The 26942-nt window shown below is 34.6% G+C and overlaps 1 protein-coding gene across 9 annotated transcripts; it reads left to right on the forward strand.

The window, feature by feature from the left end:
• Positions 1-1298: 1298 nt before the first annotated feature.
• LOC145212707 (1-phosphatidylinositol 4,5-bisphosphate phosphodiesterase beta-1-like) lies at positions 1299-25898 on the forward strand. Of its 9 annotated transcripts, none has more exons than XR_013856771.1 (34): positions 1299-1480; positions 2015-2092; positions 2302-2370; positions 4153-4176; positions 5074-5220; positions 5954-6033; positions 6222-6275; positions 6343-6418; positions 6817-6920; positions 6986-7155; positions 7594-7740; positions 9623-9854; positions 10194-10278; positions 10432-10510; positions 10581-10622; positions 11287-11574; positions 11811-12107; positions 12557-12704; positions 12769-13004; positions 13084-13235; positions 13767-13931; positions 14012-14118; positions 14607-14704; positions 14772-14941; positions 15402-15585; positions 15662-15774; positions 15997-16090; positions 18560-18687; positions 19057-19133; positions 19252-19402; positions 22000-22086; positions 22450-22576; positions 23020-23774; positions 25045-25108. XR_013856771.1 is itself a non-coding variant. In XM_080080936.1 (34 exons), exons 1-34 carry the CDS (start codon positions 1370-1372, stop codon positions 25122-25124), a joined length of 4230 nt encoding a protein of 1409 aa, XP_079937062.1. In that variant the 5' UTR covers positions 1299-1369; the 3' UTR covers positions 25125-25898. The 9 variants fall into 9 exon arrangements, 8 of the variants coding, with proteins under 8 accessions (XP_079937062.1, XP_079937064.1, XP_079937069.1 ...); XM_080080936.1 differs by lacking the exon at positions 23020-23774 and adding an exon at positions 24613-24642 and having other exon boundaries at positions 25045-25898; XM_080080938.1 differs by lacking the exon at positions 23020-23774 and having other exon boundaries at positions 25045-25898.
• The last annotated feature ends 1044 nt before the right edge of the window (positions 25899-26942 follow it).

Genomic DNA, 26942 nt, shown 5'->3' on the forward strand with positions numbered 1-26942 from the left:
GACAATGAAGGAATGATTTATAGCCTACCACTTCAACTAGCTGATAATGGAACCAAAGTTAATCGTAAAACTTCAACCTTTGCTCCCAACCAAATTTGCATTTATTTCTGTGTTGATTTTCCCTGTTTTCGACACTTATGGCGACCCGTTAACGCCATTTATTAATCACGTCAACCGACAGCCTCTTAAAACTCGTTTTCACACTGAAGATTTGCATGTTACGATCACATAGCAAGTTGGTTTTAGCTGGCTTGCAAATCGACTGAACTTTGCTTGCTGTAGGGAGTTGTTAAAATCCTTTCGTTTCTGTAAAATTACAATTATAATTGTCATCATATGGCTTCGCAAAATTAACTTTAGCGTGAATAAATAAAGGAGTTGATTCGTGAATTATCAGCAACTCCCGGCATAAACATATAACCAATTTTGTCGTCTAACTCTAAGCAACGGGCAATCTAGGTGCCAGTTTGGTTGGTTTCACAACTATTAACTGTTGATCCTTGATTTCTTGGGCAACCTTTCCACAACGCCTTGCGATTGCAGTGATGATGTGGCTGTAGCCCATTTATGATTTGTTGCTCTGCATGCAGTTGAACACGTCTCAACATTGCACAGCTTTTGTTTTATCATTCAAATTTATGTGACAAATTGGTAAAAAGGGATACGATTGGCCTTAAAATTTAGACTGAAAAAGCTGCTTTATATAATCACGCGATTTCATTGCCTCCCCCGCTGCGCTTTACCAGAGGAAATTGCGTTTCGCATCATTGGTTCTATGTGTAACGAATGTTCCGTCACTATTGTTGTGCGCAGCGATGCAGCTCTCACTTGTAAAGTTATAGATTCGGAAAGAGAGCGCGGACTTTCCGCACAGTTACGGCACGTTTTTTTGGCTCAATACGAAAGTGTCAGTATAGTTATATAGCAGTATATAAGTGTACAGTATAGGGGTCTGGTATAAGTGTTAGAACATTAAAATTCAATAGTTTGACATTCGTATTTATTTGTCGCTGCGGTTTTCTTTAAATTGAATGCAAATCATAACATGATTTTACTTGCAAATAGTAGCATAAGTTGTTATTGATACTAATCAACTTTTGAATGTTACTTGTTGAGTCTAATTGTGATATTTCAAGATAGAAGTTTTTACTTTACTTCAAAGTTTTAAAAAATTTAATGTTGCACATAATAGATAGAAGTAAACAAATTGATACAGTATTAAATAAATATAAGCTTTTATTTACAAGTGTGCATTTTGCTTGTTGGCTTACAATTGCATGTAACAAAAATAAAATTAACTGTTGCTTTTTAATGTCAGGTTTAATGCATGACAAATAAATGATACTGAACTGCAGTAAATACATAAACCATGGCTGGTGCCGAAGCAGCTGTGCAGCGAATAGTAGTTGAAAAACCGGAGGTGCCTGCCCGACTTATATCTGGAAGTAAATTTGTGAAGTGGCCAAAATCAGATGGAGATGTAAGCTATCAATGTTTTTCCATCAATTTACATGCTTTATGTGCAGTCGTAAAATTTGTGCAAAAATGGTTTTAAAACAGTGGTTGGGTACATTAAGTTCAAAGGCACTCATTTTTCATACAAAATGCATTGCCTGTTTTAAATCATTGAAACCTATTGATAAAACTAATAACTAAAATTACCTATTATTAAAAGTAAGAACAGTTGAATTAAGTTATGTGTGTGTGTAGAATGTTGTTTATTCTTTGCTGGCTATTCTTGCAATGGTTCGGGATACTTTTGTAAAGGTTGTCACAAAAATAAAGTTTTACGAAATTAGAGTAAATGCTTCGATTTTTACTGGAGACTAACATGTTTAATGAAGAAAAATCTAACATTTGGTGCACAATAAAAAATCACACAATTTGTTGACTTTGAAAATACTTACAACTGCATTTTGCACACAATTATCATAATTACAAACATATGGATATTCAAGCTATATCTTTTGTGTCATGAACTTTTTTGCATGTTTATTGATGATTAACGTTGTAGGATTCTGTTCCTGTGGTACCTGTCACATTGCGAGTTGATAAAAATGGATATGTTTTATACTGGAAGGAACCAAACAAGGTTGGTACAGGCAAATGAATCTCGCTGTGTCTAAACAAAAAAACAAAGAATTTAAAACAAATATATACTTGCAACTTTCCAATTTCTCTTCTTTTGCGAGAAATAAAGAAAACATTCTATCTAGAAATTCACTAACTTAAACCATTTTGTTTTGTTTTTGCCATGCAATCATTTTTCTTGAGACTGATTGTCTAAACATTTTATTTTAGGACACTGAGTGCTTGGAAATATCTTCCATAAGAGACACCAGGTTTGGAAAATATGCCAAGGGCCCAAAGGTTAGTGGTGATGGCTTAGTGCTATTTTATTAATTTGACATTGCCAAACAAGTATATAATAAAGATTCTGTCCATTTACTCGTAAGTGTCAAAAATTAAGTAACATGTGTCACAGCTCGTACTTGCATTTGATCGAAACTTTCATTAAAGTTTATGTATATACATGCAGGGGCGTATCCAGAAATTTTTAAAGGGTGGGTCCAACGTTTTATTTTGGGAAATTCCCTAATGACGTCATTATACATCATTAGATTGCTTTGAAAAATTTTCCACACAAAAGTGCTAAACCGCACGAGACTGAATACGTAATTGACATGTCAAAATACCACTAAATTGTCATTTATTTCGTTTTCTGGTTTAAAACGACACGTTAAGCGGCAAAACGCTTTGTCCAAAATTGTAAGCAGGCCCAAAACCGAAACCCGGTCCAACTTTCGACTTTGGCGGTTTCTCTACCTGTCCAATTGGCAGAACGACAAATTATTTTAGCAAAGATTTATAGTTTTCTGATCCCGCCGCTGCTATTTAGCCTACTCAGCAAAACTGCTGTCAGGCAATCAAAATCGTTGCTTAAAAAAACGGGCAGCAATTTCTAAAGAACTGAACGCCTTTCTGAAGCGGCAATCATACTGTTAAGTTGCGCAATGTCACGAATACACTAAAGTTGGTAACTGCAGAAGCCAAAAATTGTGCCTGGCGAGTAACAAATTACGTTTACCTGTGCGTGGCAAACTAATACGTGTTTGTCAGGTCGAAACTGTTAAGTTATTTTATTATTAACAAAGTTAACAGAAACATTATATACAACATTAAACGTTTTTTAAACATTTTTACTCAGTTGACATTGTTTTACTGCAAAAACAGTTGCATTTAGTACATTTAACACTAACAAAAACAAATTAAAACCAGCGTTCTAACCGGAACGTAACTTTTCGCTTGTTAGCGCATAAAACTCCCTGTTATACCCTTGTTACGTCACAATTGGCGATTAGATAACAAGCGAATACAAGAGATTGAAAGCTCACGGTTATCGCAACGGTAACGGAACGATTTGAGCCTATTTAATTTACGCACAAATTTTTTGAAAAGGGGGGGTCCGGACCCCCCCTTGGATACGCCACTGTATACATGGCATTTCATATCAGGGATTCGCAATTTTTTTATGTTGTGCTTTACTTACATATTATTTTTCTGAAAAAATTAAAAAAAGAGACAATTTTGTTCATTTTTATTAGTGCTTATCACTTGGTAGTGAGGAGCTGAGTTTCAAACAAGGGTGTAAATAAGATATAATAGTGGGTAAATCACAAAATACAATGCATGTTTTAGGTCAGACAAGGTAGTTTTTACTTTTGTTTATCTTTGGTTACCTATATATATATATGTATACTTTTGTTAACTTGTATGGAGACAAAATCAAACAACATTTATATATATACTGCCTGAAAACTGAGTAACCAGTATATATTTGAACATAAATGTTAAATACTATGGTGTATACTGGCAGTTATGATATACAACCATCATGATTTATTATGCACAATTCCTTCCTGCCTTCTACAAGGAAGGGTGGTCAATGACCAATCCCATGCTTGCCTTCAGTGATTGTGTAATTTCAATTTTTGTATTGTTATACTATTGATTGACTGCAGTTTCAATTTCAACAGCAATCAGAGTGAATACTTTTTGTGTTATTGATTTTGACTGACAAATGTTAATTAACTTTACAAGTTGAATCAAAAACCTTGAGATATTGATTCCTACTGACCTTTTTATCTGCAGCCTGAAAAATTTGAAAAATCTGTGGTGAGAAATTGATCTTAAAAATGCAACATGAACACAATGTTTTTGTTTCAAATCTGCTCCATGTTTTTGGTGACTAGCATGCACACCGCCATGTCTGTAAATGTTTATTGTACAGACATGGACAAGCAGAGCATTCTGTTAAATTCTATGTTTGCACACATACTTGGGTATATGGGTAGCGAACAGTGTGCAAAAGCTCCAAACAAACTGAATTGTATTGTTTGGACTATGCAATATTTCTTGTCGATGTTGCATGTAAAAGTTATTTGTGGTAGAATTCTTGTAGATATATATATATACTGACCTTTAATATGACAGAAAAGAAGAATGTTAACATAATATGCCTTAAGGAATTTTGTTTACAAGCAGTTTGTTTCAAACAAATTATAAAATGTCAAGTCACTGCAAAAGTCACTGTTTTGTTTTTGGTAAGATTTAAGAGTTGTTTAAATCTTAGGAACTGAAGTTTTCGTATCAACATTAGACATAATGTTACGGGCTTAATATGTGTGGACCTTTATATTGTTTAAATGTGAAACTTCAGACTATACCTAATTGGGGTAAAATTCAAGACTGGGATTGCCAATATTGTTTAAGTAAACAAATGTATGATTTTTAGATTAGTTTGGAGAGAATGTTTCATCCAACTTTATCATTTTTTTTGTACCAAGTGACAATATTTTAATGTCATTATTCTATTCTGTGTTTTAAAATATACAATGTAAAATTTAAAAATATATATACCCAATTTTTTTTGCATGATGTGACATGTTTGTGCATGGTGTTAAAACAAACTTTTACTTTGGCCATTTTTTAATCGTTTAGAGTTAGTATTACACTGGATTATTTTTTATTTTCATTTTTATGAATTACAATCAACAAAACCTATTTCTACAGGATCCCCAAATTTGCAAACTCGTCAGCAATTCATCTGTTCCCGTGATGGATCGATATTTTACAATAGTCCATGGAACGAAGCTTGTGGACTTGACATTTCTTAATTTTGTTTGCGTTGAAGCTTTGAACGGTGATCAAGTTGTAAAGGTCAGTTTTTTCCACTTTATACAAAATGATGTTCATTGCTATGACAAACTCAATACCAGTGAGTTTTTTTTTCTATATTGTTTAGCTAGCTGTTGTAGCTAATGCATGCAATGACTCATCATTAGTTAGTGAGGCACACTGTAATTTGCTTTCCTGTTTATACATTTTTGCTTTATTGTGTTGAAGTTTTTACAATAATAGAATGATGATAAACCTTCTATTACATGGAAGAGTCTTAAATGTATAATATATTTTTCATGTAGAAACATATACAGTTTCATTCACAATGGAATATATGTGTGCATCATTAAGATACATTGTATAAATGAAATTCATTGATTTAAAGTTTTTTGTGATATAAAATATGGTCCTTGAACTGTTTTGTTACACAACTTTGTGTATGTATACAGTTTTGTTTTGAATACTTAAGATTTTCAGCAATTGTTCTAGAAAAGTGGTTGTTGATGATCTATGCAATGGGTTTGGTTACACACCCTTAACGTTCATACATAAAACCTTTCTTCTTACAATGTCACAAGAACTTTACGCCCCAATGCTTGCATAGACTGTATCAGATCAAGTGGAAACTCAATAGGAGGAATTTTCCTGTTGTTTTGTATCCATTTACTTAGTCGTAAAACTGTACTGTACAGGGCTGCCTGAATAACTCTCATGCCTAATAATGGGTTTTGCCCAAATTTTATGCCCAATTTATTTTTTGTCTTGTGTGTAGGAATGGGCTGACTACCTCCTGACATTAGCTTACCATCCTTGTACACGTCACATGTCTGTCCAATCCTCGATTGAAAAGGCGTAAGTTTAGTGAAATGTAACACTTACCTACATGACCAAATCGTTAACCGCTAATGGTAATATGTTGCACATTTCCAAAGCTGTTTTAAATAAAAGCTACAAAAAATTAGCTGATACAATGGCAACCTTCCTTACAGTCCATTTTGCTGTGTTCAAACTAATTATAAATGTTACATACCTTTTAACAGGTTTATCAAGCTGAAAATTGAAACCAATCAGTTAGGAGAAATCCCAGTGAAAAAGTAAGAGTATCAAGTAAACATGAAGATATCAGTGTATGTCAATATTTTTAATGTTGTAAAATTCCAGGCTTGTAAAGATTCTTGGTGGCAGACAAAAGAGAATTGAGAGTGCACTTATCAATGTTGGACTCATTCAAGGAAAGGTTAATTGACTGTTTGCATTAAAAATTTGTTTCTACCAAACATACACAGTGGCATTTTTCAGCTGACTTAATGTCATTCACCTTTGTTTGAGTTGTTAATGGGTCTCGTTTGTAAAGTATGCAATTAGCTAGTCTGTTGGTGACCAGCGATGTTAAGCTACTTTAATTGAAATGGTAGCAGTGATGACCCCTATCAAAGTAAAGTGCCATTAATAATAATGAGGTCATCAGCAATTAACTTCCTGTAAGTTTGACCAAATGCTTTATTAAAAACATGATTCTAACGCCCTAACATTTCTGAGGCTTGCTGTTTTGTTTCTTCTTTGTTTTGTATAAATCTTTTTTATATATTTTTTTTGTCAACAAAAAATAACCGGTGCTTATTACTGAATACTTAGAAAGACACCTCAATTGATCCGAGTGAATTCCAGCTACAGCGGTTTAAAAAGCTGTTGCAACTGTGCTGTCAGCGACCAGAGATGGATAATGTTTTCTCAGAATTGTAAGAGCCTTCCTGGTTATGTACGCATGTTACAGGTCAATGACTGATATGATGTGTGTTACCAGGGGCACAGGTGCAAGACGAATGTATGTGTCTCAACAAAAAGTCAAGGAGTTTGTCAACACAATCCAGCGCGATCCAAAACTTAATGAGATCCTTTATCCCTACCAGACTTCAGATCAAGCTTTAGATTTAATTCAAAATTACGAACCAAACATCATGTTTGCGAAAAAGGGTGAGTTTTTTTAAAGAATGGATGTCCTTTACTGATGTGTTTTGTTTGGAAATGTTGTACAATTAAATATTTCCAAAATAAGAATATGTCATTGAAATTTCAACAGTTGCCTAATATCCTTGCAACTGTTTAAATTTCAAATTCACATTCCTGACATATAAGACACACAGGTAACATAGTTTATGTCTAGTTTTACCTGCTATTTAAAAATTAAATCTGGCACAGAAAAATGTGAAAAATGCATTAGATATCATTTAATGTTTCATGTGCCCTGTGAATGCATTGTTTGTTTTATTGGACCTTGAGCATTTTACTTTAGCAAGCAACTGTATCATACGTCTACAAGAGAACAAATCAACTTTGACATATGTGAACTTTTAAACAGTTGTTTCTGTCCAAAACTACACATTTTGGAATTTTTTTTACTTGTCTGAACAGGTCAACTTACCCTGGAGGGTTTAGATGCTTACTTACAGTCAGATGACAACTTGATCATTGGTTTTGAAAAGTATGCAGAACACCAAGACATGAATTTGCCCTTGTCACACTACTTTATCAATTCATCTCACAACACCTACCTCACAGGTAATCATTACAATATCCATCTAAAGTTGTAGCACCTGGCAGTACATATATATTATTGTGTGTGTTTTTGTAAAAAAGTGTCATTGATGTTTTATGTTTCATAATTATGGGTCCCCTTCTATGAAGGGGACACATATTGTTTTTGTCCGTTTTTCTTTTTTCCTTTTTCTTTTTTCTGTCTAACGCTGGTTTGTTAAACGCGTTTGGTCAAGAAAGAGTGCTCCAAATTTATAAAAAATGTGGACAGATGTTTCATATTAAATCAAATTTGATCCTGAAGTTTGACCCCGAATGACCCAACGGTTCACCCGCAGGCCCCCAAAACGTAAAATTTTTAATACGGCTTTACTGACTAAAGTACATCATCTAGGAGCTATGTGCTCTGTTGGTTGGTTGGTGCAATGTGACATTTTCTAAAGAATTTTCTAACTTTTAACAGGATTTACCCATTTTTACCCCTTAAACCCCGAAGTATTTGTTTCTGTCTAACGCTGGTTTGTCAAACGCATATGGTCAAGAAAGAGTGCTTTAAATTTATTCAAATTTACACAGATGTTGGCTATTGTTTAAAACCTGATCCTCTTAAAGTTTGACCCCAAATGACCCAGCGGTTCACCCACAAGCCCCCAAAATGTAAAATTTTGAATACGGCTGTACTGATTAAAGTACATGATCTAAGAGTTTCATGCTTTGTTGGTTAGAAAGTAGATGATCTAAGAGTTTTATGCTTTGTTGGTTAGAAAGTAGATGATCTAAGAGTTGTATGCTTTGTTGGTTGGTGCAATGTAAGGTATTCTAAATAATTTTCTAATTTTTTATTGGATTTACCCATTTTTTACCCCTTTAACCCCGAAATAATCGTCACCTCTTAAATCCCGAAATAATCTATTTTGGTGTTAAGCCAGAAATACAAGCCCTAATGTGCTGAAATTTTAAACAATTGTTTGCAGTAGTTTACTCATTTAGTATTCAAAAATTTGCCTTAATCGGCCAAATAATGACTTTCACAGCCCATAGTTTGTGTAAACTGTCAGTCAGACAGAAGTCCCAAGGGAGTCATTCCCTGGTTTACGATTAAAACGGTTTAGTGCAGAGTGGGAGGGATCAGCCGGACAGACATTTTAAGAGACAATCTTTTCGGTGATTAGAAATCAGCTGTTTTTTGTCCTTAAGAATCTAAAAATCACCGCAACATTTGCTTACCGTAAATCCGCACAAACATGCGTGTGGGGACCCATTAGTTTTTGTTTACAAAAACAATCATATGTGTAGATCAAATGATGTGTAGTAAATTGGTAAATATCGTATAGAATGTATAAAATGGAAGTATATCAGAAAGCCACCCTTCTAGTTAAACCTTGTCTTTGTACTGATTTGCTGTTTTAGTATTTTTCTTTTTTCAATCAGTTGTTCGATTAGTGCATATAACTATTACAGTTAATTGGGTGCATTTGTTTAGCTATTGATGATATCATATATTGACGGTTAGTAATGCAATAGAAATGATTAAGAGCATATGGTCTATGATGAAAATAGTTACATCATTGGTATAAGGCTAAAAAATATATGGCCCTGGTTAAACTTTTTACAGTACATGTTGGTTAGTGGACTCTACTTCAAGTATCAAAGAACTGATACAATCAAGAAAAAATATAGTGTCAACAAAACAAAAGAAATAAACTCAAAATGATTTCATGAAAATTGGCTTACCAAACATTTTTTACACATTCTCATTTTTTTGTTTTTGACAAATTATTGAGTTTGTGGTATTTCACTGCTTTAAAAAGAGTTTGACCTTATACCAAGTTGCTTGCATATTGTCTAAAAATAGTAATAATGCTTTATTGTCTGGATATACTAATTGTGTTTATACCATTTTTAGGTTCACAGTACAGAAGTAAATCCTCGGCCGAGATTTACCGACAAGTTTTGCTCACCGGGTGTCGCTGTGTTGAGCTTGATTGTTGGGATGGTGATAGCGAACCTGTGATCAACCATGGCTTTACACTGTGCACTCCTGTGCCCTTTAAAGATGTTATTGAAGCCATCAATGAAAGTGCCTTTAAAACATCTCCATACCCTGTTGTTCTATCCTTCGAAAACCACGTTGATATGTATGATTTAATTTGTATTTTTTGTATGTTTAAGGGTACATGAGCAAGGGGGTAAAAGTTTAATAATGATAAATGGTCTGTTGTGAAAAGCATTGTTACCGAAACCTTTGAAATAGGTTTAACCAGAAATTGGTAAAATCATTTTTTGACTGATTAATCACTACCAAAATGGCATGTAATGAGTGTTGCTTGAAACCAACAGGCAATGTTAGTTTTGTGACGTATTCAGCAGTTTTTGCAAATTTTTCAGCAACTTTTAGTTAAACACTGGACAATGTTATTGAAATGTTCCTATTTGTTGTATGTAATGCTAACAAACCGAACTGTTTCATTTTTTAGTCCACAACAGCAAGCCAAAATGGCTCAATACTGCAGAGACATATTTGGAGAGAAACTTTTGATTGATCCATTGGACAGTCATCCTGTAAGTAACCAGTAACTTTTGTGGGTAGAACTGAGTACTCCCTTCCTGTAGATATAAAGGATGTTCCTTTCAGCGTCACCCGTGTTTCGATGTCAGCCTTTTTCCTTTTACTGTAATGTGACATCATGGTTAAATATTCTTTGTCCTGATTAGTTGCTGCCGAAAACGCCCCTGCCCCCACCCTCCGAATTGAAGTACAAAATTATTGTAAAGAACAAAAAGCAGCGTGAAGGTTTGTGTTGTCTTGTTTCTTTTGATATCCAATTTTCGTGTGATGTAAACAGTTATGTTTGTTCTTGCAGGAAAACCACCTAAACCACAGGCAGAGGAGCAAGTATACAAAGGTAGGGTTCTTGCTTCAATAGTGTTGTCCTATTTTTGTAGTCCTTTTCATTGCATAAGGGACGTAAATGTTTTGTCAGTGGTTCACATTGATTGTTTGAAAAACTAATCAAGACAGTGAGACCAACAGGGCGGCACTGAATCAATAAGATTCATTTCTTACCAAAAGTGACATGTGCATTGGAATGATTTGCTCTGTTGGGGGGAAGTGCCAGTCTACCACTCTCTTCCAATCAATATGCAATTACAAATGTTGTTATTTTAGGATTCAAAAAGGTTCCATTGTAAAACACATTTCTATAATTAGTTTTGCTTACTTACCAAGCAATTACAGCATCAAATCATACAGAGCACTTTGGTCATGATTAGTCATAAAAGCTTTATCACTGTGTGTGTCTGTGTGCTGTAAGCACCCAAACAATACCACTTATATTCAATACAATTTCTGTACTAATATAATCAGGAAAAAGCTGCTGTTTTACAAGCTAGTTTGTGGCCTGATTTGCTGTAGCGTTATGTTCTCAGTACAGAAGTTTGTGTTTAGTTTGTGCACCACATTTTGCCTTGTAGTATTTGCCTGCCATTTGACGCATGCTGAGTGGTCACTGTGAATGCATATCTGCAGTGTTTTTGTTTATGTTTGCATTTTTTGATTCATCACCATAGAGCGACACAAGCGAGGCTCAAATGCCTCTGAGATTCCACTAATGTCACCAAACTCATCCATAAACTCACCGTCATCGCCGGGCAATGGCAAAGCTGTGAGGCCAAGCTCTAGGACAGCTTCAACCAACAGTGAGAGAAAACTGCCAGTATCTCCACTTGTTTCAAGTTCAAGCATCGACAGTACCCGCTCAGAAATTTCATCTCCTAAGATCGTAAATGGTCTTAACGGTTCATTTGTTGCAAGTGGAAAAGATGCAAGGGTCAGCAATGGCCTTGATGGGTTTGGAGGTGACGACACCACTAGTTTACCTTTTTTAGCAATTGTGCATGAATAAATTCTTGTTTTAAAGATAATTTTATTATATATTTTTTGTTTTATAGTTATTTTTAGAGCTTGCATGTGATATATTTTAGTTTCAGGAATCATGGCTATTTGATTCCCTTGTTTTTTTTTGTTCCCTTTATATCACCACATGTCATATTTTTTCATATCCTATTTTTCACATCTATTACCTTACATTTAGATATGACAGCAACTAAAGCTGAACGAAAACCATCACTTAATGGCAGCAACAAATCAGAAGTTTGCGAAGAAAATTCGAAACCAACTACAGAGGTGCAAGAAGCTAAAGAACCAGTGAAAGAAAGTCCATCAAGCCCAAATGAGGATAAAACGCAAAGTGCTGATGATTCGATCACCAAACCCGCTGAAGAGAGCAATGGTAGCTTGACAGCAGATGTTGATGATAAAAAAGCATCACTAGAAGATGAGGACCCTCAAACAGAGTCATCTCCTACAAATACATCCAAAAATGCAAAAGGTTGAATGAATTGTAAACTTTATGTTGTTTTTGTGAATTATTCTGCTTGTTCACAGATACTGACGATGCTGTAAACGCGAAATATATATATCTTTCAAACTAATGGATGAACGACTAAATGTTTTTTTCTGAACTTACATCCATTCTTTATGTTTATTGTTTGTTCTTTTAAATGTGATGCTCCCGTAAAAACCATATGACCAACAAACTATAAAAAAGGGAGTTTGGCTTGCAAATATGAAAATAATTTCTTAACTTCCAGTAAATGTGTCAAATTGTTAGAACAGATTTTTTTTAGTTCAATCCAATTTATTTGAGTTTTCTGGTTAAACAAGTTTTCAAGGCAATTCACCAAAAATAGATTTTTTTGCCAAATTCAAGTTGCACAACAAATATTTTTGCTCTTGACCTTGTACTTGTTGGTGAAACATCTTTCTGAATATTATCAGATGATGACGATGATGAAGACAGTGAAGAAGAAGGAACTTTAAGTAATCAGGATTATCAGCAAAGTGCCGAAGACTGTGGAACTGCTCTGAAGGAATCCAAGGCCTACGCTGCCATGTCATCTCTTGTCAACTATATCCAACCTGTTCAGTATGTCCTAATTTGTACTTTATATTGTTTACTCTATTAAATTCTTATCTGTGTTTTTTATCAGCTTTAAGTCTTTTGAAAAGTCAGAGTTGCGTGAGCGCTCATATCAGATTTCATCTTTCACTGAGACCACTGCACTGCGGCTTCTAACGACCTTTCCCTCGGAATTTGTAATGTACAATCGACGCCAAACCAGCCGGATATACCCCAAAGGGACTCGCATGGATTCATCCAACTACATGCCTCAAGTGTTTTGGAATGCTGGCTGTCAGTTTGTGGCTCTTAACTTTCAAATGCTTGGTAAGCTTTCAGATAGATTTAAATATGTTTTTAGACTTCTTAGTTTGTTATTTAAATACATGACCTTTTGTTTTGACAGATCTACCTATGCAACTTAACATGGCCTTGTTTGAGTTTAACGGTGCATCTGGATACCTTATCAAACCAGATCACATGCGCCTAAAAGATAAACCTTTCGATCCATTTGCGAAAACTATTGATGGCATTGTGGCCAGTACTCTCTCCATAAGGGTATATATGTGAACATGTGTCTTTGTGTTGACATGCATTTGTAATGAGAAATGTTTTGCCCACAACGAATAGCATTTATGATTTCACAGATACATTTTTTGTGTACATCATTTTAAAAACATAAAACTAACGTAACTTTGTCTTGGTGTGAAGTGATCAAACACTTACTTTTTACCTTCCAAGAACAATGTTTAATATTTTTTTCTAAAACTGCTTTTTCTGATTCCTAAAATTTGCTGGGGCGGGTCAATTTATGCTCAGCTGAGCAGATAATTGTCAATTCACCCATGCTCGAAACATGGTGGCAGTCTGGCAGACAGAGGAAGTGAAATAATGTTTTTAATCATCTACAGCAGTGGTTCTCAAACTTTTTTTTAAGTTGTGTTTATTAATACAACAACAAAAAGCCATGAAACGGAACTATTCTGCGATGCCCTAGGAAAACCGAAATGACGCACCAGGGCGTCGCGACGCACAGTTTGAGATCTACAGCATGTATCTTTTGCCACATTTAATTTCATGTCATGACAGATCATCTCAGGGCAGTTTCTCTCATCATCAAAACTGAGCACCTATGTTGAGATTGATATGTACGGTTTGCCTGAAGACACTGTCAGAAAAAAGTTTAAAACCAACACAGTAGAAAACAACTCCATCAATCCTCATTACAACTCTAAAGAATTTATATTTGCAAAGGTAAATAATATTTTTCATTTACTTCAGCATATTTGTTGAAGCTGTTTATACTTTTGCCTTGTTTAAAAATATATGTTTAGATTGTACTTCCGCCATTGGCTGTACTGAGAATTGCTGTGAATGACACAAGTGGCAACATGGTTGGACAAAGGTTTATACCCATTCTAGGTTTAAAACCAGGCTACAGGTGTGGGTTGTTAAATTTTATTTTTTACAACATATTTATATTTTTCCACACAGACTATAAAATAACTTTTTCTAACCTCACCCCAACGAGACATAGGAGTTAAAACTCAGACATTACTTGGCTTTACCCAAATAAACATGTGTTATCCTGTATGCAATGTGATGTAATGCAAGGCCAAGGTGTCAGACTATATCTGATAATAATGACTGAAAGATAAGGCTAATGATGTCCCTGAGGGCTATAAATATTTGCTGATTTGTGGAATACTAGACACTTTTTATTAATGTTTTAGAACCTCTTATATAAGCCAAAGTCAAGACACCAATATAATAGTATTGCTTTTGAAGGAACACTAAACTCAAAGTTGAATATTAGGTGACTTAGTAAACTAGGTCTCCAATGTCAAATGGTACAGTACAATTTTATAGTAATTGATATGGAACATTAAGCTTAAAGCTTTTAGAAAGAAATGTTTACTCTTTTTTTAGATATATAACTTTGAGAAATGAAGGCAACCAGCCATTGACTATGCCATCACTGTTTATATGGTTGAAAGTTGAAGACCAAATTCCACCACAGCACAAGAGTAGGACAAGATTGCATGGTTGTTAATGAACTGCATGACATGAGAATAATTCCTGTATTGTATTCAGGCTTTGTGGATGACCTGGTAAATCCCATTCAGAGTTTGAAGGATAAGGAACGGGAAGAAGAGGATCAAATGAGGCGAAAGAAAGCTCTTGATATTTTGATGGATGAATCAGACAAAAAACGCTTAGAAGAGAGGAATGGAATTCCAGTGTCCCCCAGAACTGATTTAAATGTAAGTTGATTGAAGTTTTATTCACTTATTTTTGTAACTGATCTTTCACCTTTTTGGTGGTCAAGTATGTGCAAATAGTAGTGGCGTAACTTTTTTGCCTAGATTTTTGCACACAAAACAGTTACGCATATGCAAAAATCAGCACTATTTTTCTTTTGCAACTACAAATAAACAATGACTGTGTTATGTTGTGTTTTGACTAAAGTGAAAGTGTATTCAAAACTGTATTTTCAAAAAACACTTGTGCAAACTAGTAGATATGGACACATACTTGCTACAGTAAACAGTTGTGATTTTCATCTTAAAGAGTGTTCTGTTGTTCCTATGCTTTAGTTAGAATTTGTTATGGTTTTTTTTGTGAGTACCAACAATTTAATAAGGTGTTGCTCTGTGTGGTGTACTGCTTTGGCTTGAAACTTATTTGCAAAAAGTGTTGTAATAGTGATTCATGTTGTTAAAGAATCAAGACTGCAATAGAGTGATTGTGGGACCAGATTACCCCTGTTCGCTCATTCCTTCTTCACCTGACACTGAATCAGATGGTAAAGCGTCTGTTAATTCACCAACACCAAATAAACCACCATCGAACAAGCCTCCACCAACCAAGCCAAGCGAATCAAATGCGTCATCTGGAAAACCAACATGTATGTGAATGTGTTTTGGTCAAAGCTAAAATATGCAAAAAGTACTCAACAAATTTAACATCAATTACTTATACAGGTGAAAAGTTTGAGCCTCAAGATGTTAATGAAATTAAAGTTGGAAAACCATACCAAAAACTTCTAAAAGATTCTGAGAAAGGTTTGAGAAAACTCAAAAAGAAGCAAGATGAGGTATTTACTGGCACATTAGAATATTATTCTTGTTTGTTTCAGTTGTAATCTATGTGTACAAAATAAGTGTTAATTTTGCCGTTATGGCAAGATGTGTACCACCATACAAAAAATTTTCTTGATATCCTTTGTTTGATCATTTAAAACGAACATGCAGTGGTTAATGTAACTTTCAGAAATAGGAAAGTCTATTAATGAAGCCTAATAATAATACAATTTCAGGTTTTCTCAGCACAGTACCTATTCTTATTCGAGGTCCGGCGCCCATCACTATTTGATGCCCTAAAGTCACCTTTTAGAAAGAAAAGACAACCTTGTAAGTTGTACAAGTGATTCAATGTTTATTTTTTTGCTTTCTGTGCTAGAGTAAGGCACCCCCAATTTCAATAGATAGAACTATTTGCAACACATAATACCAATTTTGTACTTTCAAACTGAAAAACATTTGCTGCTGAGTTTATACCAACACATCTTTTCTAAACACCATTAAGAATGTTCCACTTAAAAAAGATATGGCAGCATTTGATAAAAATTATGGCACTAATCTTTTGTAACATTTTAAATACCACTGGCTTGCAATGACACTTAACATACGATACTTGTTCAAACATATTCTTACTGTTTTGTGCCTTTCCTAACTGCTTTCACTTTTCCTATCTAAACTTCCACTTCACTTTAAACTGTTTATTCTCTTCATAGCTATTTCTGCACGCTTTCAAGTGCTTCTCTATACACCTTCTGCCTTGCATCTTTTTGCAAGTTACTGCTTTTTCAAACACATTTGTTATGTTGTAAGTTACTGTTTTATCCAATACATTTCTTGTTTCTTGTTAACATGTAAACAGGGTTCCCGCGGGTATGGAAAACCTGGAAAGGTTATGGAATTATGGGTCCCCTTCCCTGAAGGGGACACATATTGATTTTACTCAAAATGTTTGTTTTTTTTTCTTGTTTTTTTCTTCTCCCCAAAGTTTGTCCGACTCGTTTTTCCATCAAATCCTTGATGGATTTGGATGAAATTTACACAGATGGTAGATGTAGTTATGTAGATGTGCATCCCGCTTTGGTTTTGTTGATAACCCCAGCATTTACCCCGCTAGCCCCATAAAATGGGTATTTTCCCCCGAAGTTTGTCCGACTCGTTTTTCTATCAAATGTTTGATGGATTTGGCTGAAATTTACACAGATGGTAGATGTAGTTATTTAGATGTGCGTCCCACTTTGTTTTTGTTGATAACCCCAGTATTTACCCCGCTAGCCCCCTAAAATGTTTTTTCCTCCGAAGTTTGTCTGACTCGTTTTGCTATCAAATGCTTGATGGATGTGGCTGAAACTTATACAGATGGTAGATATAGTTATGTAGATGTGCATCCCACTTTGTTTTTGTTGATAACCCCAGTATTTACCCCGCTAGCCCCCTAAAATGGGTATTTTCCCCCAAAGTTTTTCCGACTCATTTTTCTATCAAATGTTTGATGGATTCGGCTGAAATTTTCACAGATGGTAGATATAGTTATGTAGATGTACATCCCACTTTGTTTTTGTTGATAACCCCAGTATTTACCCCGCTAGCCCCTAAAATGGTTTTTTCCCCGAAGTTTGTCTGACTCGTGTTGCCATCAAATGCTTGATGGATGCGACTGAAACTTATACAGATGGTAGATGTAGTTATGTAGATGTGCATCCCACTTTGTTTGTCCAGATAACCCTAGTATTTACCCCGCTAGCCCCCTAAAAGGGGCGAGTTTGTAAACAATGTCAGAATTGGCTAAATTTGGATAGCTTGTAAAGTATGCCAATTATCGTTATTGCGCCATTGCAGTTCGGGGGTTGTTAACAGCCCTTTGACGTCAGAAACAGTAACGGTTGTTGCTCAAAACACCTCTAGTGGTTGAAATTTTAAGAGTTGGCAGATTGGACTGAATTTTTGCAGTACTATTGATTGAGTCATTGTGGTTTCCTACTTTTAAGTTTGTGTGTGTTGAACCTCCATTAGTTATCCTACTAGCCCCCTAAAATGAGTTTTTTAATTTAAATAGTTTTTACTCCATATAGCATATTTAAATATGCACAGTACCAATCACTGTGTTTGTCTTCACAATACCAAACTTACTCATTGTTATCTATTAAAATGGATTATCTACAACTTTGCATGTGTGGGGACCCATGAGTTTTTGCTTGCAGAAGCAACCAAGGTTATAAAAGACGATGGCTAATATGGGACCCAATACAAAATAAGCATAGGAAATATATTTATGTTTTAAAATAGATCATAGTGTATGTGCAAGGACAATATGTGCTAAGCCACCCTTCTAGTTTAAATTTGTATTTTTAAGGTCTGGAAAAGTTTTGAAAAATGCCAACTTTTGCAAAAGTCCTTGAAAAAGTATGGAATTTGGCGCCTGAAAATGCCAGATAGAGATGGGAATTTCAAATTACGTAACGTTTGTATATGTATTCATTGCGAGTATGGTAATTTGGCTACATATATCAAAGCTTATTTTCTAGTTCTAATGTGGGAATTGCCCGATTTTTTTCGATTAAGGTTATGGAAATTCGTTTTTTTTTCTTGAAAAGTTTTGGAAAAGTCATGAAATTTATAAACAAAAATTGCGCGGGAACCCTGTGTAAAAGATGATTGTAAAAAAAACTTGTCATTAAATTAGGTATCTTTTTCCACAAAGCTAAAGTTTTTCACTTGCTTCTTTGGTGTCAAATGCACAGGTCTTATTAGAGTGTAAAATCATTTGCAGTCACTCAACCATTAAATGTTGGTTGTTTATAGCAACTTCCGGTCTTCCACTTGACATCAACCCAGCTCATCCTGAAGAGGTAAAGAAGCAGCAACTAATTGAATTGGTCAAGCAGCATCTTTTGGAAGAGAAACACTTTCTTATCAGTGAAAATGAACAGGTTGGATCATAAATGGCCAAACCATTGTAAAAAAGTGTAAATGGTGTTTCTTGTGATACTGCACATGATACATAAATTGTAACCAGAGTTGTGCTTTATTTAACATTTATAAGTCTATGAGTCGAGTTGTTTAGTTAGTAAATGTAAAACTTGTATTAGTAGGAATTGGCTGTTGTGGTGAAATAGGTTGCTTATTTTTTCAGTTTATTAATTGTAAGTTTTAAGAATATTGTACATTTAAAGAATATTGTATCCTATTGGTAGGTGATTTGTGTCACAAATGTTTAAAACAAGAATTCATATGTTATATTCAAATATTTATCAAATGCAACACTACTAACTTTTGTTTATGTGCCGTTTCTTGTTTAGTTCATGTCCAAATTTAGCGACATTGTGCAAGAACATCAGAAAAATGAACTGGTGGGACTGACTAATATGAGTGCACGGTAAATATGGTCTCAATATAGACACAATGGATTTTGATTTTTATGTATGATGTTAAAAGTGCAGTTAACTGTTTTAGCTGGACTGGAGAATAAAGCTTTTCTGATTTTCGTTTTTTAGAGAGCATGTGGATGTGCAAAAAAAGAAGACTGCTGAAAAGGAGCGCAAAATTCGGAACCTCCCTGAAAACCTTAACAAGGAAGAATTGGAAAAGAAGAAAAAGGATATCAACTCGGCACATATTGATGAATGTGTAATGGATCGAACTTATGTATGTGCAAGATTTTTATGGGTCCCCTTCCATATTGTTTTTGTCCGTATTTTTTTTCTTTTTTCTGTCTAATGCTGGTTTGTAATGCCCGTTTGCTAAAGAAAGAGTTCTTTAAATTTATTCAAATTTAAATAGTTGTTAGGTATTAATCCAGATTTGATCCTCCAGAAGTTTGCCCCCGAATGACCCAGCTGGTCACCCACAGGCCCTTGAAACACAAAATTTTTAGCGCTGGTTTGTAACAGTCGTTTGGTAAAGAAAGAGTGCTTTAAATTTATTCAAATTTCAACAGATGTTAGTTACTAATCCGAACTTAATCCTCCAGAGGTTTGACCTTGAATGACCCAGCGATTCACCCACAGGCCCCCGAAATGTAAAATTTTAACGCTGGTTTGTAATGCTGGTTTGGTAAAGAAAGAGTGCTTCAAGTTTAAATAGATGTTAGTTATTAATCCGGATTTGATCCTCTTGAAGTTTGACCCCGAATGACCCAGCGGTTTACCCTCGGTCTTTGCAATGTAAGGTGTTCTAAAGAATTTTCTAACTTTTTATTGGATTCACCCCTTAAATCCCAAAATTTTCGGTTATCTGTACCAGTCCTTTAGGTCAGAAATGTGCAAGCCCTTATGTGCTGAAATTTAAAACAATAGTTTGGAGTGGGTTACTTGTTTAGTATTTAAAATTTTGGCTCAATCTGCCAAATGGTTACCTTTTCAGCCTATAATATAAAAAATACAGACAGAACTTTTTACAGACAGAAAGTTTGGGTTAAAGCTCTAATAATTTTTCATTAAGAATCGAAAAATAATTGCACCATTTTTATACTGTAAGTAACTAATTCGTATGAACATTTTGCCTGCAAAAACAATCATATGTGTAGATAACATGGTGTGTATAGTAAATCGGTAAATAGGATATAAAATGGAAGTATTGGAAAACCACCTTTCTAGTTGCAGAAGTGTTTGACTTCCATTACAATCTCTCCTACTGTGTAAACTCTTTCTTCTAAGCACTAATGGTTAAAGCTGAAAAAGTGACATAAATAATAACAATATAAACTAGAAAAGTGGCTTTCTGATATATTTCCATTTTATATATTCTATACGACATTTACCAATTTACTATACTATACACAATTTTATCTACATATATGATTGTTTTTGCAAGCAAAAACTAATGGGTCCCCACTTGCGTGTTTATGCGGATTTACAGTACACCTATGTTGCACAAGGCATTAACTTAACTTTAAAAGTTCTTTTCCGTATTCTTTTTGCATCATTATTGCGATATAATTACAAAAAAATGGTGAAAAAAAAACGGGAAAAATACTTTCAATTTAATCTCCTGCTTTGACCTTAATATTGTCGTTCAAGTTCAGTTTTAAAACACAAATTTTCCTAGAAAGCCTTAACTGTTATTTTAGACACTATATCAAAAAAGGCGTTTGCTACAAAGGTATACATAACAACTTGTTTTTCGCTCAACTTTGTTTCGCAAAAACGACCGTTTAATGACCTTTTGGCACTGTTTTTAACAGTATGCAGTCCTTAGTGTTCAACTAAACCCTGATTCTTGAATTGATTTGTCAAAAATAAGGAAGATACGTTATGACGAAAAATTCTTAACTGTGTTGTAATGCCTACAAGTTGACCTTTAGTGACCCGTTGTTACGCGACAGCCAAGCTGACAACGAGAATTTAAAGATCATTTATCGCGGCGTTCGAAAAATTTAAGTTTATTTTTTCATATTTATGCTGATCAACGACGTTTTGTCTGACATAAACGAAATCGAAGTACGTTTATCGAGTCTAAATTACATCTTAGGTGTAAAACCTTCGCCAAAACTGAAAATGGGCGCGATAACTCAATAAAACGAAACAGCATTGCTGCACAAAAAAACAGCTCCAAATGCTCACCCAAATGACTGTCTCGTAAAACGTCTGTCCGGACGTCAAGCTGAGCACTCCCGTTCTGCCGCCTTAATCGTAAACCAGTGAATTCCTACCTTGTGACTTATATCTGACCGATAGTGCACGCATATTATGGGTTGCAAAGGTAACTGGCAAAATTTTAAATACTAAACGAATACCCTGCTTAAACAATTGTTAAAATGTTTAAATATTTCAGCACCATAGGACTTGTATTTCTGCCTTAAACTAAAACCGATTATTTCGGGGTTGAAAGGGTGAAAAATGGGTGAATCCGAAAAAAAGATATAAATTCTTCAAAAAAATCTTACATTGCACCAAACAACAAAGCATGAAACTCCAAGATGCTGTACTTTAGTCGGTACAGCCGTTTTAAAATTTTTACATTTTGGGGGCCTGTGGGTGAACCGCTGGGTCAATCGGAGTCAAACTTCAGGAGGATCAAATTTGGGTTAATAACTAACATCTGTGCAAATTTGAATAAATTTGAAGCACTCTTTCTTAGCCAAACGCATTTAACAAGCCAGCGTTAGACAGAAAAAAGTAAAAGAAAAAAAGAAAAAAAAATACGAACAAAAACAATATGTGTCCCCTTCAACTAGCATCATTGTTTTGAACATTTGTGATGTCTAATGTTGATTTTTTTAAATGTAAATGTTTTAATTTAAGCTGCTGGGAAAGCAAAGGGAACGTGAAAATGAAGTCAAAACGGAACAGGAAGAGATTTTTCACAGTCTACGTGAGGAACAACAGCAGGTTTGTCATAGTTTGCCTTCCAAGCTACAGGTTAATGTAAATTTTACTTACAAGCTGTAGTTTCTCACATTTATACTATTATTGTTGAATTATGTAAAGCAAATAGTTCTTTGATATATTGTGTAGAAAATCGAAAAACTCAAAACTCCAGCAATACTAGTACCAATTTTTAATGAACTGTTTTAATCGACTATACCCACCCTAAATTTTTGTTTCCGATAACTAATAAATACCTTTTTTATTACTAAATTAACTACGTGTTAACGATTTTGCAATACCTGTATAAAATTTTATCATGCTTGTTGGAATTAAAATTTATCCCCCTTAAAGAAAAAATGGTATAACCTACTTTCTGATTCACAGCGTCTGCTGAAATATGAAAAGGATTACCAGTCTGCCTTAGACGACATAGAAAGTGTGTATGAGGTGCGAAGGAAACAAATCGCTGCTGCCCAAAGAGGTACAACATCTGGCAGTGGGCATGATGATGGTGAATATGATACTTATTTATAGCCTTAAATGTGTGAAAAGTATTTTGCTGATTTATGAGAAACTGCACTGCACAGTTGTTAAATAGCTATTTTTTGTAGGGTAAGTGACTATTGTACCACACTGCACTTATCACTTAGCTGTTTATTATTTTATGTTCCTTGTTCCTGGTATATGGAAAGTTGTACTCAGGGAGTCGGGGTGCAGGGTGCAGTTTTGGTTTAAGGTTGTTTTTTGTTTGTAATTTTTTTTGTGATATTATACATAACAGGGTTCTGGTTTTAAACCAAAATATGCTGCTTTAAATTACTTAATGTTTAATCAACCAACAGTCAAGATATCAACTGGTTAGAATAAAACGTTGTTCATTCCAGTGGTGGAAAATAATATTGTTTAAAAAAACGGTGTCTAATTTCAGTACTGATGAAGTTTTTTTTAAAACAGTTGGGTGAATGACAACTTCTCAAGTTTATTAGCAGTTAGCGGCTTTATATTAGCAGTTCAACTCCCTGCTTTTACAAAACCATACCAAACTTTGTCTACCATGTTTTATTAAACCCTAAATATGAAAAAGTGCATGACTGTTTTTATTGGTCCTTTTTTAAGACTTTGAATTGATTGACCCTTACAATGCCCAGTCATTGCAATTTTGTTTTATCTTTTTTCTTTGCGTTTTTTTTTCACAGAGTTGTGTATCATGTTGGTTCTGTTAATTTTGTTTTTTGCACCTTCCTTCATAGTTTATTTCCTTCCATGATCATACATTTGTACATGCCTAGTCATTGTTTTATCAGCTGTTCATACTTTTGCTGATTACTTACACTGCCACTCATTTTAGTAAATAAGAATGTAAAACTATTGTTGTACAGGTTTTTAAAAATTGTAAGGGTAATAATATACTTGCCATGTACATAAATTTATCTTGAGGGTGATAATGTTTGGTGCTGTATTGCAAATTGCATCAACTAAATACACATTTGTTGTGTTAAAATCTTCTGATAATGTCAAGTTTAAGTTCTCCACTATTAAATTCAAACTGATTAATTTTTTTCTTTTTGTAGCATTGTCAAGTTAAATGTGGTCCATGAGCCATATGTAACAACTTGTTCAGTCCATTTTTCTAGCTTTGCTATTTTTTGTAGGAAAATGAAACAAAACTGCTACCCATTGTGTTTGCTGAAGGGTTTAAGTATGCAATGGTGAATAAGTGTTTAACAAGCTCCTATTTGTGTCACTGGCATGTGTTTGTTAATTAGTACCCCCTAATGTTGCACCGACGTGGATATTGCAGTATTTCGTACGATTAAATTCGATGCAATATTGTTGCTGTCAATATGAGTGTGTATTAAGGTGTTAGAATATAAGTTTCATGTAGCACCAGAGTTTTTGTGGGTCTTTCATGAAACTGTGAACAAAACAAGTTCACATGTTTGGGTGCAAACTGTGCAACTTCAATAAGGTGAGTGTCATTTTTGTATGTTGACATAATAGATTTTACAATGTCTACATTTGTCATCAACACGAATATAATTAGAGTGGAAGTATTGTTGTCATGTGCATGGTACTCATAAAGTGATGTTTTGCATGGGGAAAATTATATCTCAAATTGTGTTTACCTATCTTTTTGATTGTGTATACAATTGAAAATCATTTACCTATTGTAAATGAGCATTTTTGGCTATGTTTTCATTACGGTCGCCTGAAGTCTGAGGCAATCACTGAAGATGATTTACTGCACATACATTTTATCTGTAGACACCATATCAGAGTAGGAACACCTCACACATTTTTTAATTTATTTCTTGCATTAAATTCTTCTTCAACAACGCAGGATCATTGCTGGCAGTACCAACAAGTCACACCTCTGGCAGAAGAGCTTCTGGTGGCCAGATATTAATGAATGGATTGTGATGTGTTATTTACTCAAACCTGTTCCATTTCAACATGTTATGCTTGTGCTACTGTTGTGTGAAATAACTTATGTCAGTGGGCATTTTAGTATATTTGCAGTATTGTAACAATTATTTACCATTACAGATCTTCAAACACTTTCCACATCATTCAGTGGTAAATCGAATTTTCTCTGCTTGCAAGCAATATAGCACACAATTTTTCTTTAAATCGCAGTACCTTAAGCAGATTAAACTTAAATCTAAAATAACTGGTGCAAAAACTTCCACTTATTGTCCTTTGCCATAGCAAAACTAATTATTTTAAAATGTACCCAATTTTTGCATGTGTGCTTTTTATTGCCCACTTGTATCGCTAGCAGCTAATTTGCATGGTAGAGGTTTTGTGCATGTGTTGGGTTAATTTGCCTGCAGTTGTATTGGTTACTGTTTGAAGTCATAGCCATTGTACTATCTTTAGATCATTCATTACTGATCAAAAAGTGATGAGTTTTGTGTTACAGTTATCAATCAGGTGGCAATGCTGATTCTTCATTTTCAGTTATTTCTTTTCACTCAGGAAATGTTGGGCGAAGGCAGTCTGCACCAGTCCAGGAACACAAGAAACGTACCCTTAAAAAGCATAAGTCTGTGGTCTAAGTTCTGGAACCAAGGTGCTCCCAGATGGGCAGTTACTTTGCACACTTATAAACATTTTGTTTGTGTATCGGTTTGACGCTTGTTTGTTCGAAGCACTGACTGATGCATGGGTTAATATTGCACCAACATAATGAAATATCATGGCAGAAATCTCCAATGATCTGTTCTTGTTGATTAGGCCTCGAATTATTATTTGGTCTGTTTTTAAAATTTATTGTTTGCCTTTTTTACAGATTAGCACATTTAAGACACACTGGTATTACTTTTTAGCCTTGTTTTTGATAGTTGCCTTTTATGAGATTTTAGACTCTTAACAAAAAAGTTGCAATTCTGCCATTTAAAAAAATTAAGTAACACTTTGTTAGAAATTAAGTCTCAAGTCCTGTTTCTGTGCATTTGATGTTTATTGTGCAATATTTTAACAAGCAGCAGTCTATTAATCTGCACTTCATGAAGTATTAGGCTGGTAATGTTTTGTGTGTACAGGTTAGTTGTGTATCTATGTGTTATTTTAGGTACATAGTACATTCCTGTTTTTGTTTTTCTGTCTTTAATTGGTTTTATGCTTGGGCAAGTAACAGGGTATCGAAAGACATTTGTATCATCATTTAAAATTATAAAGCGCCTTTTTTAAATGTGCTGTGTCTCTATTTGTTTTTCATTCTTAATGTTCCAACAACCAATTTGAACAATTATGTTCATCAGTTGTTGCAGTTTTACTGTAAAAAGATGTACATTTGAAGGATGTGTAATAAACTGTTTGTAGAGAAGTTATTTTTCCCAATTGTGCATTCTTAACATCACACAGCTTGTTTCTGTTGAAAACTTTAAAACATTTTTTCTTTGGGTAGTTAGGTCTCCCATACATTTTCTGTGTGGATGCAAATTTTTGAAGGTTTTTGTGGTGTAGGCGAAAATGTTGTTACTTAATACTAGGGTTAGGTATTTGTCCTGTCAAATAAAATCTGGTCAGTTGACTGGTAAAATACCTGTCAAATAACAGTTAAATTCCATTCACACTATTATATTGTAATTTTAGTTAAAATTTTGGAGTCAAACCTGTGTAGGGGATTGTCCTGATGACGTCGTACTTATTACTACAGAAGTATCTTTCGCTGTAGATGTTTATACTCTAAGTCAGTGGTTCTCAACCTTTTTACCTTCGCGGACTCTTTTCGGTGCTGTAATCTAATTGCGGACCCCTTAGAAGTTTTAGGTATTTTTGTCCTTTTTTATTTACAAGCAACCAAAACATGGTGCATACAGTTACAACCACATTCAGTTCAGGGCCAAAATTTTAATCCCTTTTTCTGGGTTACGACATCGTGAATCAACAAGAAAGAGTCATTACAGTGTAATGAGACGTTGTTTTCCACTGACAATTTACGTCTGTTACATCACAATGGGGTTTAGATGTCATAATGCACTGTGGTTTCTTGCCTACGAAGAATGTTTTCAAACAAGTTTCATGCTATTTTTTAAAAGGCCAAAAAAAACAACTTTACAACTTAAACGCCAGCGTTTTTTTTCAAATCGCGATTTGTTAATCTCGATTTGCGTTAATTAAGAAGTTGTCGCGGACCCCCTGAAAACGCTTGGCGGACCCCCAGGAGTCCGCGGACCCCCGGTTGAGAACCACTGCTCTAAGTCCTTGCCTATCTGAGCTACTGCTTGTCTGGGCTTGGTCCAATGAGGAAGACGGCGTTTAAACTTAAAGTTAGTTTATTGAGATGAGAGAATAAAAGATATTAAGTGTGAGAGAGATGTTAGCGTCTCTCTGACAGAGAGAAAGCTTGTCTCTAATATCGTTACAACACA

This window comes from Phallusia mammillata, chromosome 2 (assembly GCF_965637545.1).
Source record: "Phallusia mammillata chromosome 2, kaPhaMamm4.hap1.1, whole genome shotgun sequence".
NCBI classification, from domain to species: Eukaryota; Metazoa; Chordata; class Ascidiacea; order Phlebobranchia; family Ascidiidae; genus Phallusia; species Phallusia mammillata.

Excerpts from the sequence above, each read along its gene's own strand:
- LOC145212707 (XM_080080936.1), top strand. The coding sequence starts at position 1,370 with ATGGCTGGTGCCGAAGCAGCTGTGCAGCGAATAGTAGTTGAAAAACCG. Across the intron at positions 6,034-6,221 it reads CAATCCTCGATTGAAAAGGC|GTTTATCAAGCTGAAAATTG; the intron begins GTAAGTTTAGTG and ends ACCTTTTAACAG. Across the intron at positions 12,705-12,768 it reads AACTATATCCAACCTGTTCA|CTTTAAGTCTTTTGAAAAGT; the intron begins GTATGTCCTAAT and ends GTTTTTTATCAG.